Below are 16,335 nucleotides of genomic sequence, written 5' to 3'. Positions count from 1 at the left end.
GAAGGAAATTACACACTTCTTTGCTGAAATATCATCAACACGTGATTTTCTAGAAGATATCTAAGACATTTGATGTTTCTACATAAGCGCACGCGTACAAAGAAATTAATATTTGAGATAAAGCCAGAAGAACTTACACAAACTTTTCAACGTCCCAGCTGCAGACATCACACCACTTTTCACCTTGGCATCCATCTTTTCTTTTTTAGATTGGCCAATCTCTCCGCAATCTATAAACCGAACATGGGTTGTTGCATCTTCTTCAGTTTATCAAAGATGTTTTACAATCAAAATCGCCCAGTATCGTTTACTATGCAAAGTAGGGTGCATTACCTTGAGCATATTGATGTTTACTCAACTCCTAATCTGAGAAATTGACCTAAGAAGAACCTTTGATAAATAAATATTTCATGGTCTTGAGAAGAATTGGCTAATTGATGGAAGTTGAGGGCCAACAACATGTCGAATACCACAAGTTTTGAACTTCTGAGTAATTGGGGCAAGGTGAAATCGTACAGGGTTATGACTCGAGCACTAAAGTTCTTACTAAAACAAGTCAAGAAACAACAAAATTTGTTAAATTCATAGTATACAATAATTCCTACATCCAGTAACTTCACCATCTTAAATCAAGGGCGGCTTGGGCAGGTCGGCAGCTCCACAACATGTGGGCATGACGAGAAAAGCTACAATGTTGCTCGTCATCGCTGGTTAATTCTGCATTGCTGCCTCCACACCATTTTCAAGCACTACAATGAAAATACCATACAAAAACTTCACACTGAATTCAATAGGCGGATCTAAAATTGAAACTGAGTCAGTGATTAGTAAAATAAGGGAGACAATGTTTTGGTAACTCACAGCCATCCTGTAGCCTTGATGTTCATCGACACAATGCAATCCAACACACACACACACACATGTTGGCCTCTGTTTTAGAACCTGCAATGGAAAATGAAATTAAGGATTATATATATAGTCAAGAGGAATATTAGGACGGGCATCTGAGACTTATTCTTAAGGTATTACACAATGTGTGAAAGGGAAATTGTTAAGGATTCATCCACACACATAGCAGCAAGAAACAACTACTGAGAAAACAAGGACGCATGCATTCTTCTGGAATTAACACATACGGACAAGTGGCGAATCACTCAACAATACATCACAATAGATTAACACAACTATAAATGATTGGCTTGCATGTGCAGAACTAGATAGCAGTAGCACACTGAGATATGCAAGCATGAAACTAAAATGCCTAGAATCGTGAACTGAATTTTTTTAGCCTCCGGCAAGGTCCCTGACCATGTTGGGATATTATCCAGCCGTGAAGTACGACACTAGTACACCACGACTGCTAACACTCGGTAGTAGATCACGGTCATGATTTCCAGCAAAGAATCGACCATGACAGGAAGGCCATGTCACCATAAAGAACCAGAGGGCACGAGTAGAGGAGCGAGGTTCCTTACTAAGTTGTCGATGTCGAAGGTAAGGTAGCCGAGGCAGAGCAGCACTGTCGAGCCCGAGCCGGCAGCGGCGGATACTGAGACGCGGGGTAGAGGGCTACGCAGGAGTCGCACCAGCGACCCATGGCAGTTAGGGTTCCTGAGCGGCATGTGCAGGACCACGAAGGTCGTCGCGGTGGCGGAGGATCGTAGGAGAGGACTAAGGTTCAGGCGGGATGGGTAGATAATTCGCGGGAGATCGCCAGATCTTGTTGGAATCGGTGGTGCCACGGGGCGCCATGGTCATGGAGCTCGGGTGAGAGGGGAACCAGGGGAGGGGAGGACAGAGATTGCGCATAGGGAAAACTGGGTGGAGGTGCCGATATAGGGTGGAGGTGCGAGTACAGGGAAGCTAGATTTTTTCTAAGGAGAGGAGGTTAGCTCTAAGTAGGGGAGGTGGGATAAGTACAGGAGGTGGGAGGTTGAAACAAACAACACATATTTTCAAATCGTTGGTAGATATGCGTTGGTATAGGCAGGTTCTTGTTGTAGTGTGACAAGCCCATGGTTATTGGCATTTGTTTTTCTTGTGATGATATTGATATGCTCCCTTTGCATCATTTATCTCATATGCCATGCCATGAACACCTAGCTTCGGATATGCATTGTTTTGGATGTTGTCCATTTTCTCCATATGATGTTTCCATTATTGCCCATGAGGAGACCCCCATAGTTTCCTCATACATTTGAGGAGATTTTGATTCATCATATTCATTGCATGATCCCAATACTTATGTGCACAATATGCTCCCCATGAATACACATGATATTGATGTGCCATATACTTGCATTCTCAATTTGTCTCCCCATGGTGTTATACACAATAACTATTCTTTCATGATGGATGACATGTTCTTATACCATGCATCAAATTTCTTTGAGCAATGCTTATCTTGTACTAACTCTCATGTGCACATACACATCATGATGGATGATGTGTACATTTATCACACGCACAATTTCTTTCGTTTGTGTCTCTTTTGTGTAGGTACCCATGAATACTTGTCAACCTCGCAATCCCACGAGTTGGCAAAACGAGATCTAAAGAGCAATGATGACTTGGGATCCCATGGATTGACTTTCCCACCGCTCTCTTCACGCGAAGTCATCGCACATTTCTTCTACTTGGCTCTCACTTGGCTATGGGTTATTGTCCATTACATATTATATGCCCATCTTGCCATGTTCACTTTGCATGATATGCTCATTCCTATGCCTTTGCCATGCATTTGTGACCCATACTTTGCATTACACATGATGATTGATTCTCATACTTGTATGTGTATTTGCAAGCTTGGTGGAGACATTGCTTGTTATTGCCATGTTTGCTTTGTGCCCCATGCCTATGATGATACTATGATCTTGCTTTGTGTTCGTTCTTGCGATATGTCATGTGCATTGTCTATGCCTATTATTTGCTCACATGACATGATTGCCATGATTTACTCTAGTATGTTGCATCTTCGCACTACTAGCTTGCACGACTTGATTACTATGTTTGCTTGCCTTGTTGCATCTCCAATGACTCAAACTTGCTTATTTTATGCGGTTGATGACAACCATCTACATGCTTTGCACATGATTATTATTGCTTGTCGTCATATATCTCCATATGTTTCCTCTCTCATGCTAGATGATTTGCCATGTATTGAACGCAACTATGATTTTCATCTTGCTAATGAGATTGCCCCCATAGCATTCTCGCATATATTTGGAGATTTTAACATATTTCTTGTGAAGCATGCATGTCTTACCTCTTTGCACCATATACCTAGTGCCATGAATATTGCCATTGTTGCATCATATTCTTCACACACTTATGTTTCTAATGGTTATGTGCAAGAGAAGAGAACCATCATGATGGATGATGTGTTTATCTACCATGCGCATACGTTCTTTTTGTTGTGTGCATGTGTAGGATACTTGGACTTCGTGTCGACTTCCATGTCACGTGAGTTGACAATCCGAGCTCTTGAGAGCGAACCACCTCCTACCATGACGATTCTACATCGCACTTGCTTGTACTTTGGCATTGTGAAGGACGCACGGACATGTTTTCAAGGTCATATCCTTCTCTTTTGAGAACCCCCAAACCATGAGCATGGATATTGCGGATCATACTACTTGTGTTGCTTGCGCCATGAGACTTGATTGCACACATGTTAGCGATCTTGCTTCCACTTGCCATTCTCACTGTTCCATGCATCATGATATATATGCCTTGTGTGTTGCATCCAATTCTTGGATTACTTGCTCCTCTCATATGTTTGGTTGCAACAATGTCATCACTTCACATATGCCATGTCCCATTGACTGCTACATGCTTGCCTTGATTGCCTCACACATGATGAACAATTGCTCTTTCCATTGTGTTGAGTGCCACACGATATTCACTACACCCAATGCACATTATACTTGGATTGTCTTGCACTTGACCCATGTGTTTAGACACTTCATTTTATTTGGTGTTGTGAATGATTCCTATGCCTACCATAGACCTTTCATTGAGAAATTTTCCCATGCTTGCTATGATCTTGAGGTAGATGCTTATTCTCGTGTTACACATATTTGCATCACTACCTCACATTTACATGCTTGTCCCCATGATATCTTTGATTGTGCTCAATTTATATGCTTATATGCCATGTCACAATCCTTTGTCAAACCATATGCTTTGCATGATGACGACACTTGTTTGGTGAATCACCTCTTGAATGCTTGGTTTTGCACTAACGCTAACCACATTTGTTTTTCCAAGTGGTTGTTGTCTTTGCTACTTTTGAAGGAATCCCAAGATGGTGTGACATTGGAGAGTGCCCATTTCGAGCTTCAAGATGACGAGAACTTGGTGATCGACCACTCCTACAAGGTGACGCCATCTCTTTCCCATGGTGATTTGGATTTCGATCCGAGGTCGGATCTTTCCCAAGGGAGGGGAGATGATGCGGAGCATCCTATGGACATCACCATGTCAAGAGTCCGTTTGGCAAGTGACACGTGCGACATCTACTTCACATACATAAAGGTGAATCATCTCCTTTACATGTTCTCACTTGACCCCTTCGAGGATGGTATGCTACTTGACACCTCTCTCATGTGCATGCATAGGTATTGTCGAAACACTACGGACGATGAGGAGGAGTGCAAGCGCCAAGGAACAACTACACCATCCGCGAGGGAAGCATGGAAGCGACGACGGAAGAAGACGGAGACAGCTTCTAGGACCTGGACATCCGGCCCCTAGACGTGTCACCAGCAGCAAGGAGCCAGTGGTCAAGTCTACAAGGCCCGGACATCCGGCGACCAGCCCGGACATCCGGCGCGTCCCGAGCCCCCGGACATCCGGCCTCCAGCCCAGAAATCCGGACCCCGCCATTCCAGAGAGCAACAAGGTTGGACCCTGCCAGCCCGGACATCCGGCCCCAGCGCTCGTACATCCGGCCCGACGCCCGGACATCCGGCCCCCCTACCTGCGTGCAGCGCGTCTGGGCCGTGGCCCATGTACCCCTTCGCCCCTTAGACTATATATACTCCCCCTCCACCTATGTTTTAGGGTTAGCGTTGTGATAGCTCATTTGAGAGATAGAGCTTCGCTCATCCATATCGGATCTACTCCACGAGAGAGACCGCGGCCCCTCTATGGAGAAGATCCACCTTTGGATTCAAGACCCCTCACAGGAAGATCCCCTTGTGGATTCAAGACCTCCTCGCGGAGAAGAACCGGTTACCTCTTGTATCGTCCGTTGTTGACTTTGGATCTTGTATCTTCCTTTGTGTTCATGGATCTAGCGCATGTGTGATCATATTTGTTGGTTTCTCGTGTTCCTCTCGTGTTTTTCCCCTCGTGTTCATCGCGGGATCCGCTCCTTTCGTGAAAGATTGGGCCACTAGGGTTCTACCCTACATCACAGAGGATCCAGCTCGTCGGGCGTGCGGCCACGCGGATGCACACACGGATTCCACGGGCACGAGCAGTCTCGGCCAGCTCATGCAAACGGCGCACGAGGTCTGCCTTGGGAGCGGCCGTTGGCATGAGGTCGGGACGTGGGCGCTGGAATCTTCATCTCGGCGACGGGGGCAGCGGCCGGGGGGCTGGTGTGGATGCTCGGCAGGGTGAGCTTCGGCCATGGGCATGAGAAGAGAGATGAAAGGAGAACTGTGGATGTCTTGTGGGTCCTTGCACTCTGAGGTGGCAGGAGTGTCTAGGCGTGCCCAGGCAGCCTCATATTGCTCTCAGATTTGAGACGAGTTTGAGGTACACAGGTTAGTCCACACGTTTAGAGATAGAATAGAGGGTCTGATTGGATCACTCTTTTTTGACCCTAGATTTGAGACGAGTATGAGGTACGCCAGTGAGTCTTAAACATTTAGAGATAAAATAGGAATCCGATTGGATCACTCTTTTTTGACCGGCGGACATGTCTGGTATAGGGATTTGAGACGGGTATGAAATACACCAGTAAGTCTAGACATTTAGGAATAAAAGGGCACCTCTAGGCGCCGGCGCACCGGCCGAATGTTTCGGCCGGTCTGCTCCCAGCCGCCCGATCTGTTGTGCGACACCGTCAGATCGGAGCTCCTCTGCTTTTTTTTACCTTATCGTCGTCTTCCCGAGCGCTCGCCGCGCCGACAGCCCGTCGGGGCCGCCCCACGCTCCGGCACTCATCTCGCCCCGGCCGCTCGCCGCCCCGGCCGCCGGTTGGAGCTGACCGCTCGCCGCCTCGGCCGCCCGTCGGAGCGCCATGGATGCAGCTCCACGACTCAGCTTGTCCAGTCTGCTCGCCGCCCCGGCCGCCCGTTGGGGCCGCCCCGCGCTCCGGGACTCAGCTCGCCTTGACCGCTCGCTGCCCCCGCTGCTCGTCGGAGTGCCATGGATGCAGCTCCGCCTCACCGATGATTGGTTCCAGCAAAAAACAGAGATGCCCCGTGGTAGCATTTTCCCGTGTCAGACGTAGCAAATGAAGACAACGGTTGCAGCAAAAAAATCCATCGGCATCGCCATTGTAGCAAAAAAATTAATCGGATGTAACAAAACACATCGCCAATGGTAGCAAAAGACGAGGATGTTGCAACAAAAATGCCATCCTCGTCTTCGCCGGTCACACCACAGTCGTAAAAAAGCACCATGGCCGCATGAATGGATGTAGCAAAACACATAGACGGTAGTAGCAAAAAATTGACACGGTTGTAGCTTTTATCTCAATGGTTGAAGCTTTTCCCCCCTACGGTGGAAGCTTTTCTAAACGATTGAAACTTTTTTCGTTTTGAGCAGCGCCTGGGTGAAATATTCCTCTCTCGTTCGGTTGAAGCTTTTTTCATCGAAGGTTGTAGCATTTTCTGTAGATGGTTGTAGCTTTCCTTGATGGCACTGAACGCTTGCAACTTTCTATATATCTGATGTAGCAAAACTCGACGCCGGTTGTAGCTGAGTGGTGTGCCGGTTGTAGCAAAATGTGATACAGGTTGTAGCATGTAACAAAAAGCGTGATGTCTTTAGTGTTTGCTTGGAACAACGCCGCCGTCTTCGCAGCTCGTGGTCACCATGCTCGCCGTCCCATGATGGGAGCTCTCTCGGGCACCAGTTGCAACAGGCCATGACGTGGTTCCAGCTTCCGCCTAGGCCGGTTGCAACACATCTCGTTGTGGGCATGTCTTCTCCGGTGACCGGTCGCCGCTCGTAGCACAGGCTCGTCGAAGCGTGCAGCACGACGCCAGAGGGCAACGTGGGGTGGGGTGGCAAAAGCCAGGCCGTCGCCCCAGGCGGGCGGCTGTCCGCCGTGGCCGGTTGAGGGCGTAGTCCCAGCCTGCCCGGACTTGACACCGACGACATCACCTACCAGTAACGGGGGGTAGCTGGTGTGTGGTGGGGGGCCATTGTCAGTCAGTGCTTGGGGTTGGGAGGAAGCCTAGATGCAGGAGGAGGGAAAGCAAAACGTGAAAAATAACTGCGGAAGGATAAGGGATGTGAGGTGGACCTACTAGCAGCAACAGCTAGCGAGTCCGGTCGAAGCTTCGGCCGGTGCCCCGGCGTGAAACGTTTCCCGGAATGAAATAGAGATTCGATTGGATCACTCTTTTTTGACCCGCAGACATAGGGGTCCGGCCGTAGATGCTCTTACGGCCTCGTTCGCTGTTCGCTGACTGGAATTTTTTTTTTAATTGTTTTGATTACTTACCTAGCTTGCCACACTCGACTTTTTGGAGAGCCAGATCTGCAACGGACTTTCACAGGAGAGATAAAGCAACCAACGCCAAAACGTGAACACAAGCATAGCCCGAACGCTGACGAAGTACGCCATATACTCCATTACACGTTCGCGGCACAGGTACTGTTGTAGATTTTGTAATATAATAACCTCATAGACTCGCAGAAACAACTCGTCGGAAAGAATCTTTAATGAGAAGACTACCACAGTGACTCACAAGGAAGGTACTCATGTACAGCACGAATATACGACAGACAATACGGTACGACGACGACCATGCTCCACGCTGAGTATTATACCACCTTAAACAAAAGAACTCGGGCAGCATCCGTTGCCCAACCACTGCTATCCATCCTACAACCTGTCTGATATAATCAAAAGATATTATTTTCTCTCCGCTCGCACATACGATCACCATCTTCAACTCATCATGCTCGGCTAGATTCGAATTTCTCCTCTGCTATAGAGATCCAGGTTCTTTGTGACTTGGTCTATGCTGATTGCTGCGACTGCTGCTGCTGCTGCTGCTGCTGAGCCTGCTGCGTCTGTGATGACTGCTGCTGTTGCTGCTGCTGTATTTGCAGCTGCTGCATTTGAATCAGCTGGGAGTTCATCTGCTGCTGTAGGCCCGCCTTCGACATACGAGCATCCGTAATCTCACCGGTTGCAAGTTTCAGCCGCTGGACCTCACCCGTTAGTGCTTCATTCAGAGCTGGATACATATGAATCCCATAGAGAAACATAAATCAATGGACAGAACATTACAAAACAACTAATTAAGTTACATGATAGCCTTCATTCAATCACTGCAATAGGTGGCAAAAAAACAATGTGCATCAACAAGGAAATAAAATCTTATATTATCTGAAAAGAAAGAAAAAAATGGCACATGCACAGTTGATTTCCATAGTTTAGCACTGAAAGTCACAAAGCAAGATGAACATATATAACCCTGTCACCCAAATAAACACAATGACACATGATTGGTTTATAGACACTGCAAACAACAACCTGAACAACTAAACATGGATTATATAACACAACACATAACTAATACTGTGACAACTATGGAAACAAGCATGAAGATAATGAAAATATCATTATCATACACACTTGCGTTTGCCTAGAAAGTTTATCTGGGTAGGGCTAGCAATTGGCATATGATGCCATCTTGCAATGAAATCAACTTCTAGTACAACACCAGCAATTTATCATGCCAACCAGAGACATATGCTAGCCGACCTTAGAGCATCTTCAACCGGACCCCCTACTTCGCACCCATATGCCCGGGCAGACAGCCCAAACACCATGCGGACACAAATAGGCCACCCAAACGGACCCCCCAAACCCAGCCCATATGTTCAGGCTGTCCGGCACCCCTCAAACCCAGCTCATATGTGGGACGGATTTGGGAGCACCCGGATGCGTCCACCACGTCGGATCCGGCAAGCCGAACCCACTCCAAATTCCTCCAAATTGACCACCCTCTCTAATGTGTCTGTCTTCTCTTTCCCGCATCTGAGTCGTTGCCCTCTTCCGCATCTGTGGCGCCCACCTCCTCCTTCGTCCTAGCCGTCCTGGCCCACTCCGCCGTCCGCCCGCACCATGGAGGATGGCTCGGCAAAGTCCATGGGGGTCCCTACCGCTGGGAGCAAAGTGGAGACCATCATCTGCAAGGAGCAGCAACTCCAGCAGCACGCCCGCAAGAAGGCGGAGAAGGACGTCGTTGACATGGAGCTTCACAATGGTCCAGCATCTCGAATGGCTTCACGCAGGAAGCGGACGCCTCTTGGACACGTCATACAAGTCACCACAACTCCAACAGTCACGGACAACGTCGGGGATCCTCAGCGACGGACATGCCTAGCAACCGTTCGAAGATATTCCTCAACAAAATGCTTAGGTCTTTTTTGCCCCATGTGCATTTATCGGATCCATTATAGGATGGTAGTTTCACTGTGATGCATCTTTAGGACTCGTTCATGATGGACATGATAAATGACGGTGAAGCTCCTCCAAACTATGAAATGGGTAATCAAAATTCGCCTTTGTTTGAACAAGTTTTGCAGTTTCTATGCAAAAGTGGTGAATAGGCACCAAAGTGGTATTGGAGTCGATAGCCATGTAAGTTTTGTTTGCTTCACATTGTTCATCATCTTCCTTGTCTTGCTTCCTTTCTTGGATTATTTTGGATTGTTGGGTGCAATTGACTGGGAAACCAAAGTGGTCAAACCTCTTTTGAAGATATCAAGAACCCCGACAACTCACCAATCTATTGGACTGGATGATGACGATGAGCCAAATGGAGGGGTGGACTGACATGGGACCAACCCAAAGAGGAATAGACACTGAGGGGGAGGAAGTGGGAGAAGGATAGGGGCGCACGTGACGACCCGGCAAGCAAAATGTCCGCCACATGGACGGACATTTTTTGCAACAAGGGAGGAGACATTGAAGAAAATGAAGGAGAAACACGAGAGGTACAAGCTCTTCTTGTATGTGCAAAGGGAGAGGGTACGGGATAGGATGATTATGGAGAAGGAGAGGATAGACATGGAGAAGCAAGAGAAAAGGGAGGAGAAGCGGGAGAGGTACAAGCTCTTCTTGTATGTGCATCGGGAGGGCATGGAGTTGGATAGGATGATCATGTAGGGAGAGGATAGACATGGAGAAGCAAGAGAAATGGCAAAAAGAAATGGAGCTTGAGCTTGAGAAGGTGAGACTCACGAAGATCACTAGGAGTCAAGGATCATGTCGGCCGACACTATCCTCATGTATGACAATTGCAAGAAGTGGATCATCAACAAAAAGGAGATCCATGAGTGCAACAATGGGGGCGATTGATTCATTCGTGTATGCCTATGTATGAATTGTTGAATTTGATTTGTTGTGAATTATTTTGGCTTGTGTTGAATTGGTTGTGTGATATATGATCTATATGCATGGCTTTGTATGGATTTGAGGTTTTGTATATGAGGGGTGTGGACTGTGGTTGCCCGGGCGGACAAATATGGGGCGGTCGGCGAACATAAATGGGGTCAGATTAGGCAAGTCCGACTGGAGATGCTCTTAGAACCGTATATTAGCTACATATGGACTATATATCAATCCACAGAGAGGACCCATGGCAACAAAATCACTAGCATAAATTGCTGACCGCTAGCTAAGTAGCTAGAACATTTACTGAAAGCCTGAAACCAACTGTGGACTCACAAATAACCAAAAATGCACAGAAGACGCATAGAGAAAATGCTATTATAGATCTTCAATCTTACACCGCATTAAAAATGTTCAAAACAAGTATACATCACCAGCGTGAACTTTCAGAAACGATTTTTACACTAATTGAAATAGCAATCTGACATTTAGATCTGAATAGGCTATTAAACACAATTTAAGACTAGATATATGGAATATTTGAATCTTTTCAAATGTCATTAAGGAAAAATATACAAGCCTTTTCAACAGAAGTGAGTAAGAAGACAGTTTCTACAGTATACGTATATAGTACTTATCAACCATAAAATGTGCCCAAAGGAACCAAAACAAACAGTAGGTCACATAAGCATCTAAAGGAACTGGACATTAGTTGATATATCCTCATGTAAGCAAGAGTAACGAACCTAGTCAAACTAGACGCACATGAGGAAATCATGATAAAATAGTTTGAGGTATTCAAGGTTTTCAAAGTATTTTAAAACATATATTGATTAGTGATAAAACAGTGTTAAGATATGCAAGATTTTCCAAATACATATTGTTCAAAAAAATCCCAGTAAAAGTATGTACCATGATGGTACAACCCAGCCACCTGGTGACCGAACCCCTAGCAACTAATAAAGTAATAATATAAAATGAATATACTGTGTCATCAATTTTCAACCAATTTGCAAATCAACTTTCCTGAGACAAAAGGACTTTAATCTACTCAGCAAGTAATCAACGCCAGGAAAATTTGTACACCAGCATAAAAAGAATCAGCAATATTTATAATGATAGTTTAATATCACTGACTAACACAGAGAACAAGCACGCGATCTTTCGTATAATAATCACGAAACAAGGTAATAGAGTGTGCTTTGGTTGGTAGCCAAAAATTGCTAGCCAATATTTTAGCATGCTTACATTTGGCGACTTAATATAACTGACTATCATAGAGAACCAGCACACAATTTTTTGTAAATCATAAATCACGAAACAAAGGTAATAGGCCATGCTTTTGTTGGGAGCCAAAAATTGCTAGCCAATATTTTGGCATACCTACATTTTGCAACTCCAAAACTTGCCAAATGTAGGCAAGTTTTTAGAGAAGTTGGCACCCAACCAATTGGTTTAGCTTTGGCTTGGATAAATATTGGCAAGTCATCTTTCAGCACCAAACCATGAAATTTTTTATTACAAACACAACCAAGATGCATGGTAAATTAAGAACCAATATATCTAGACACATGAAACATGCAATAACATCCAAGAACCACTCGACTATTGCATTTTAATGTAAACTTATTTGCTTGGCCTTGATTAACCCTACAGTGTCGAGTGCACATAAACAGAAACTATCCCGACCCAACAATAAAAAGACTGATCTGCATTGGTGATACTACATGATTACCAAACCAGCCCAGACAGTTGAAAGTTGGCACAGACACATGCTGGCATAATACTTGAAGAGCACTATTTTTGTATTGCCGTTTGCTAGTTTCCCCAGAAGACATAACCCAGTTTAATTTTAACCAAAAGAAATGAAGAACAATGCTGAAGGGGACCATAAGAAGCATACCATCTCTCAGCTGTGCCTGTTGCTCCATTGCTTGCAGCCTTATTTTCAACTCATTGTTCTGAGTCGCAAGTCCTCCAGAGTCCCTCTGCAAACAAGTGCGTCAAGAATTAGTTCCGTCCTAACATAAACAAAATCAAAATACAGAGCAACTCCATAAGACAAACCTGCATCATTGTCAACTGTGCTGAAAGTGTAGTCGCCTCTGTCTGCAAGACCTGTACCTTATGCTCGAGTTCTTGAATGTACCTCATCTTGCGCTCCTTTGACCTTGCCGCAGACTGGCGATTTGCCAAAATCCTGTCAATTTTAAAAAGTCAGGATGCTTAAATTGAGTGGGAAATATTTTTTCACTCTATGATGAAATGCATACCTCTTGACCCTCTTAGGATCTGTCAAAGCTATCTCTGCCAGGCGTTCATTTGCCATGATCTTCTTCTTCTCAGCCTCAGTGAACTCCCCGTTGGCGAACTCGGTACCAAACAGTGACGCAGCACCACCACCATCCAAGGACCCACTCCCGCTCCTGGAAAGGCCACCGCTGGGGGACGGCAGTGGTAGCTTTGGTGAATCGTCACCCGTGGCATAGTTGAGCTTCCCCATGAAGCTGTCCATGGACAAGCTGCGACAATGCCGAGACTTGGCTCCGTCCTTCCTCTCCGCTGAGGTGGACTGGCTCTCGGCTTCGTTCTCGCTGCTCTCGGCCGCGCTGGCAGCGCGGGTGCCGCTGGCACGGCTGTGACTGTCACGGTCGTCGTGGCGGTCCTCGGAGGAGTTGAGCGCGTCCATCCCGTCCAGGTCCATGTAGGCGTTGACAAGGTCGTACAACGCAGTGTCGTCGCCCTCCAATCTGCCGCCATCCTGTCCCGTGGCCGCCTCGCGCTTCACCGGCGCCGGGGGCGGCAGGGGCGGGCTGAGCTGCGAGAACCCGAAGGGGATGTCGCTCTGAGAGCGGCGGTGGCCAGCCCTCCGCGGCGGCAGGCCGAAGGGCGGCGGGTCGGAGCTTGAAGACGGCGGGGAGGGCGGGATGGCGGGCGGGCCGGCCAGATCGGCGTAGGGCGGCGGCGGGAGCGAGTCGAGGGAGAAGAAGAGGGGCTGCGACAGCGAGCGCGCGTGGTGGGCCGCGGCGCCGGAGGGGATCTGGCCGTAGGGCGACGGGAGACGCACCTGCGGGTGAGCCGGGGGGCGGGGCGACGGGGAGAGGCGCCTGTGGTGGTAGGCAGACGCGGCGGCGAGGTCGAGCGGGGTCGGGGAGCGCGGCACTGGCGGCTGCCCGCCCCCGCCGCCCTGCGGGGACAGATGCTGGCGCGCCGGATCAGCGCCACCGGAGTCGTCCATGGAGAAGCTTGTAGAAGGCGATTCCGGCAGGGGGGGCGGCGGAATGCCGACGGCGAGGAGAGGTGAGGCCCAGGCGCCGACCTCGAACTGAAGATGTGGGGGAAGAGAGAGAGAGAGAGAGAGAGAGAGGGAGGGAGGGAGAGGGGCAGCCTCGCGAGGAGCTCGCTCGCTTGCTCGGACGAAAACAAAAACAAAAGCTGATTTTCTCGTGGCGAGTAATAATAATTTTCAATTGGGGTTTGCGTGTGCATGTGGTCCGAGGCGGACCTACGTGCCGCGTGACTCCATTGGACAAAGGGACCGGAAAAATCCCTCGCTCTTTTTCTTTTCTTTTGTTTATTTACTTATCTATGCATCGTGCTTGGGAAATGAAGGCCGGTTTGACCGGACGCTCTGCTATATTCGGGGGATTTGCATAGCGTGGTTTTGCTTGTGTGCTTGGTCTTGTCGCCGTTAATGATTGATAGCGGCAGCTTGATTGATGCGCCGTGATTAGTGGGTGCGACCGCGACCGCGACTGTGAGAGCGTGGGATTAGGGTCCTGTTTCAGACTCCGCCCGGAGACTGGACGACTCGCTTTCTTTATCTCCTCTGCCACATTCTTTTTTATTCTGGCCTCACATGGTTTCTCTTTCAAGATACGGAACATCATCCTCGATTACACGTCATGGCTTCTTCTTTTTTCGAATGCCCACGAGCGTGCGCACTATATATTGAAGAAGGGAAAGGAGGAGAGCCCCTCCACTTTGGGTGTTACATGACTTCTGGATCGACAATGAGGAAATAGTAGAAGTAAAATTCACAGGACCATCACAATTGTAATGTTATTAGCAAAAAAAGGTATCATTTTTGTGCAGAGCGCAAAAACCACTAAACACAAATGTAGAGAGAGGATAGGATACAACACACACGTTTCACGGGTATCCAGTGTCAATATATAGATGTACAGGGAAATCATCACGTCTAGGACTAAACCCTAATAAAATGGATGGAGATTATAGTCATGTGTATATACGAATACATAGGTCGCTCAACCCCCGCCCCCTCCCCCGGCAGTCGAAGCGTCGGCACTAACGCACAGATTGGACCGAAACTCCTCGAAAACCAACGTCGACAACCCCTTCGTCATGATATCCGCAAACTATTGAGAGGTAGGCCGTATGCATGTGAAGAACTCGAACGTGACCAAGAGCCACCTGCTCGCGAACAAAGTGGATATCCAGCTCAATATGTTTGGTGCGGCGATGATGAATGGGGTTGTCAGAGAGGTAGATGGCACAAACGTTGTCGCAATACACAAATGGTGGCCTTATCGGCGGGACAAGAGAGCTCTTAGAGAAGTTGCAGAAGCCATAAGCACTCAACAACAACGTTAGCCACGGCACGATACTCAACCTCAACACTGGACCGAGAAACTGTGGGTCGTCGATTGGACGGCCAACAGATAAGTGATAGTCCAAGGTAGACACAATATCCAGAGGTGGAACGCCGTGTGTCGGTGCAGCCAGCCCAGTTTGCATCAGAGTATGCCACAATGTCCATAGCTATCGAAGCGTGGAGCCAGAGGCAAAGATCCATAGTACCGCGAATGTAACGGAGAATCCGTTTCACCGTGGTCCCGTGAGCATCACAAGGCGAATGCATATGAAGGCACACATGTTGTACCACGTACTTCAACTCTAGGAGAGTGGGCGTCAAATACTGGAGAGCACCCACAATCGAGCAGTAGAAGGGGGCATCCGGCACCGGCGAACCAACGGTGGAGGAGAGCTTGGCCTTTGTGTCGATAGGGGTGGTCGCGGGTTTGTAGTTGAGCATCCCGACGCGGTCAAGCAACTCATGAGCGTACTTCTGCTGCTGAAGAAAGAACATGTCCACGCATCATACCACCTCGATGCCACGGAAGTAGTGTAGCGGCTCTAAGTCCTTGATGGCGAACTCAATGTGAAGTCGATTAGTAAGCCAAAGAAGAAGATCAGCGGTGCATGCCATCAAAATGATGTCGTCGATGTAGAGGAGCGGGTACGCAATCTCATGGCCCTGTCGATAGACAAATTGCGAGGCGTCAGAGCGATTGTAGCGGAAGCCAGGCTGGTGAAGAAACGTCGCGATGCGCTAGTACCAGGCACGTGGTGCCTGCTTGAGCCCATATAACGAGCGAGAAAGTGGGCACACATGATTCGGGGTTGCGTCATCGACAAAACCAGCAAGCCGCTGGCAATACACTAGCTCGTCGAGATGGCCACGGAGGAAGGCGTTGGAGACATCCATCTGATGTACCGGCCATGCCCGAGACACTGTGAGGTGCATGATGGTACGGATCGTGCTGGGTTTGACAACCACGGCAAAGGTATTCATGAAGTCGACACCGACTCGCTCACAAAGCCTCAAACCACCCAATGCGCTTTCTAGCGCTCCTGTATACCATCGGGACAAAGTTTCTGAAGGAAATATGCCCTAGAGGCAATAATAATAAAGTTATTATTTATTTCCTTATACCATG

The 16,335-nt window shown here is 47.8% G+C and overlaps 1 protein-coding gene across 1 annotated transcript; it reads right to left on the bottom strand.

Annotated features, from left to right (window-relative positions):
* Positions 1-7,871: 7,871 nt before the first annotated feature.
* Positions 7,872-14,019, bottom strand: LOC125518618 (bZIP transcription factor 29-like). Its single transcript, XM_048683447.2, has 4 exons — positions 12,868-14,019; positions 12,662-12,794; positions 12,498-12,582; positions 7,872-8,429 (listed from the first exon to the last, which is right to left on the bottom strand). Exons 1-4 carry the CDS (start codon positions 13,830-13,832, stop codon positions 8,209-8,211), a joined length of 1,404 nt encoding a protein of 467 aa, XP_048539404.1. The 5' UTR covers positions 13,833-14,019; the 3' UTR covers positions 7,872-8,208.
* Positions 14,020-16,335: the final 2,316 nt, after the last annotated feature.

Source organism: Triticum urartu, chromosome 7A (assembly GCF_056163025.1).
Source record: "Triticum urartu cultivar PI428250 chromosome 7A, HENAU_Tu73, whole genome shotgun sequence".
Classification (NCBI taxonomy): Eukaryota; Viridiplantae; Streptophyta; class Magnoliopsida; order Poales; family Poaceae; genus Triticum; species Triticum urartu.
This window is presented reverse-complemented; position numbering and strand designations above follow the sequence as displayed.

Excerpts from the sequence above, each read along its gene's own strand:
- LOC125518618 (XM_048683447.2), bottom strand. The coding sequence starts at position 13,832 with ATGGACGACTCCGGTGGCGCTGATCCGGCGCGCCAGCATCTGTCCCCG. Across the intron at positions 12,583-12,661 it reads CACAGTTGACAATGATGCAG|AGGGACTCTGGAGGACTTGC; the intron begins GTTTGTCTTATG and ends ACTTGTTTGCAG. Across the intron at positions 8,430-12,497 it reads ACAGGCACAGCTGAGAGATG|CTCTGAATGAAGCACTAACG; the intron begins GTATGCTTCTTA and ends ATATGTATCCAG.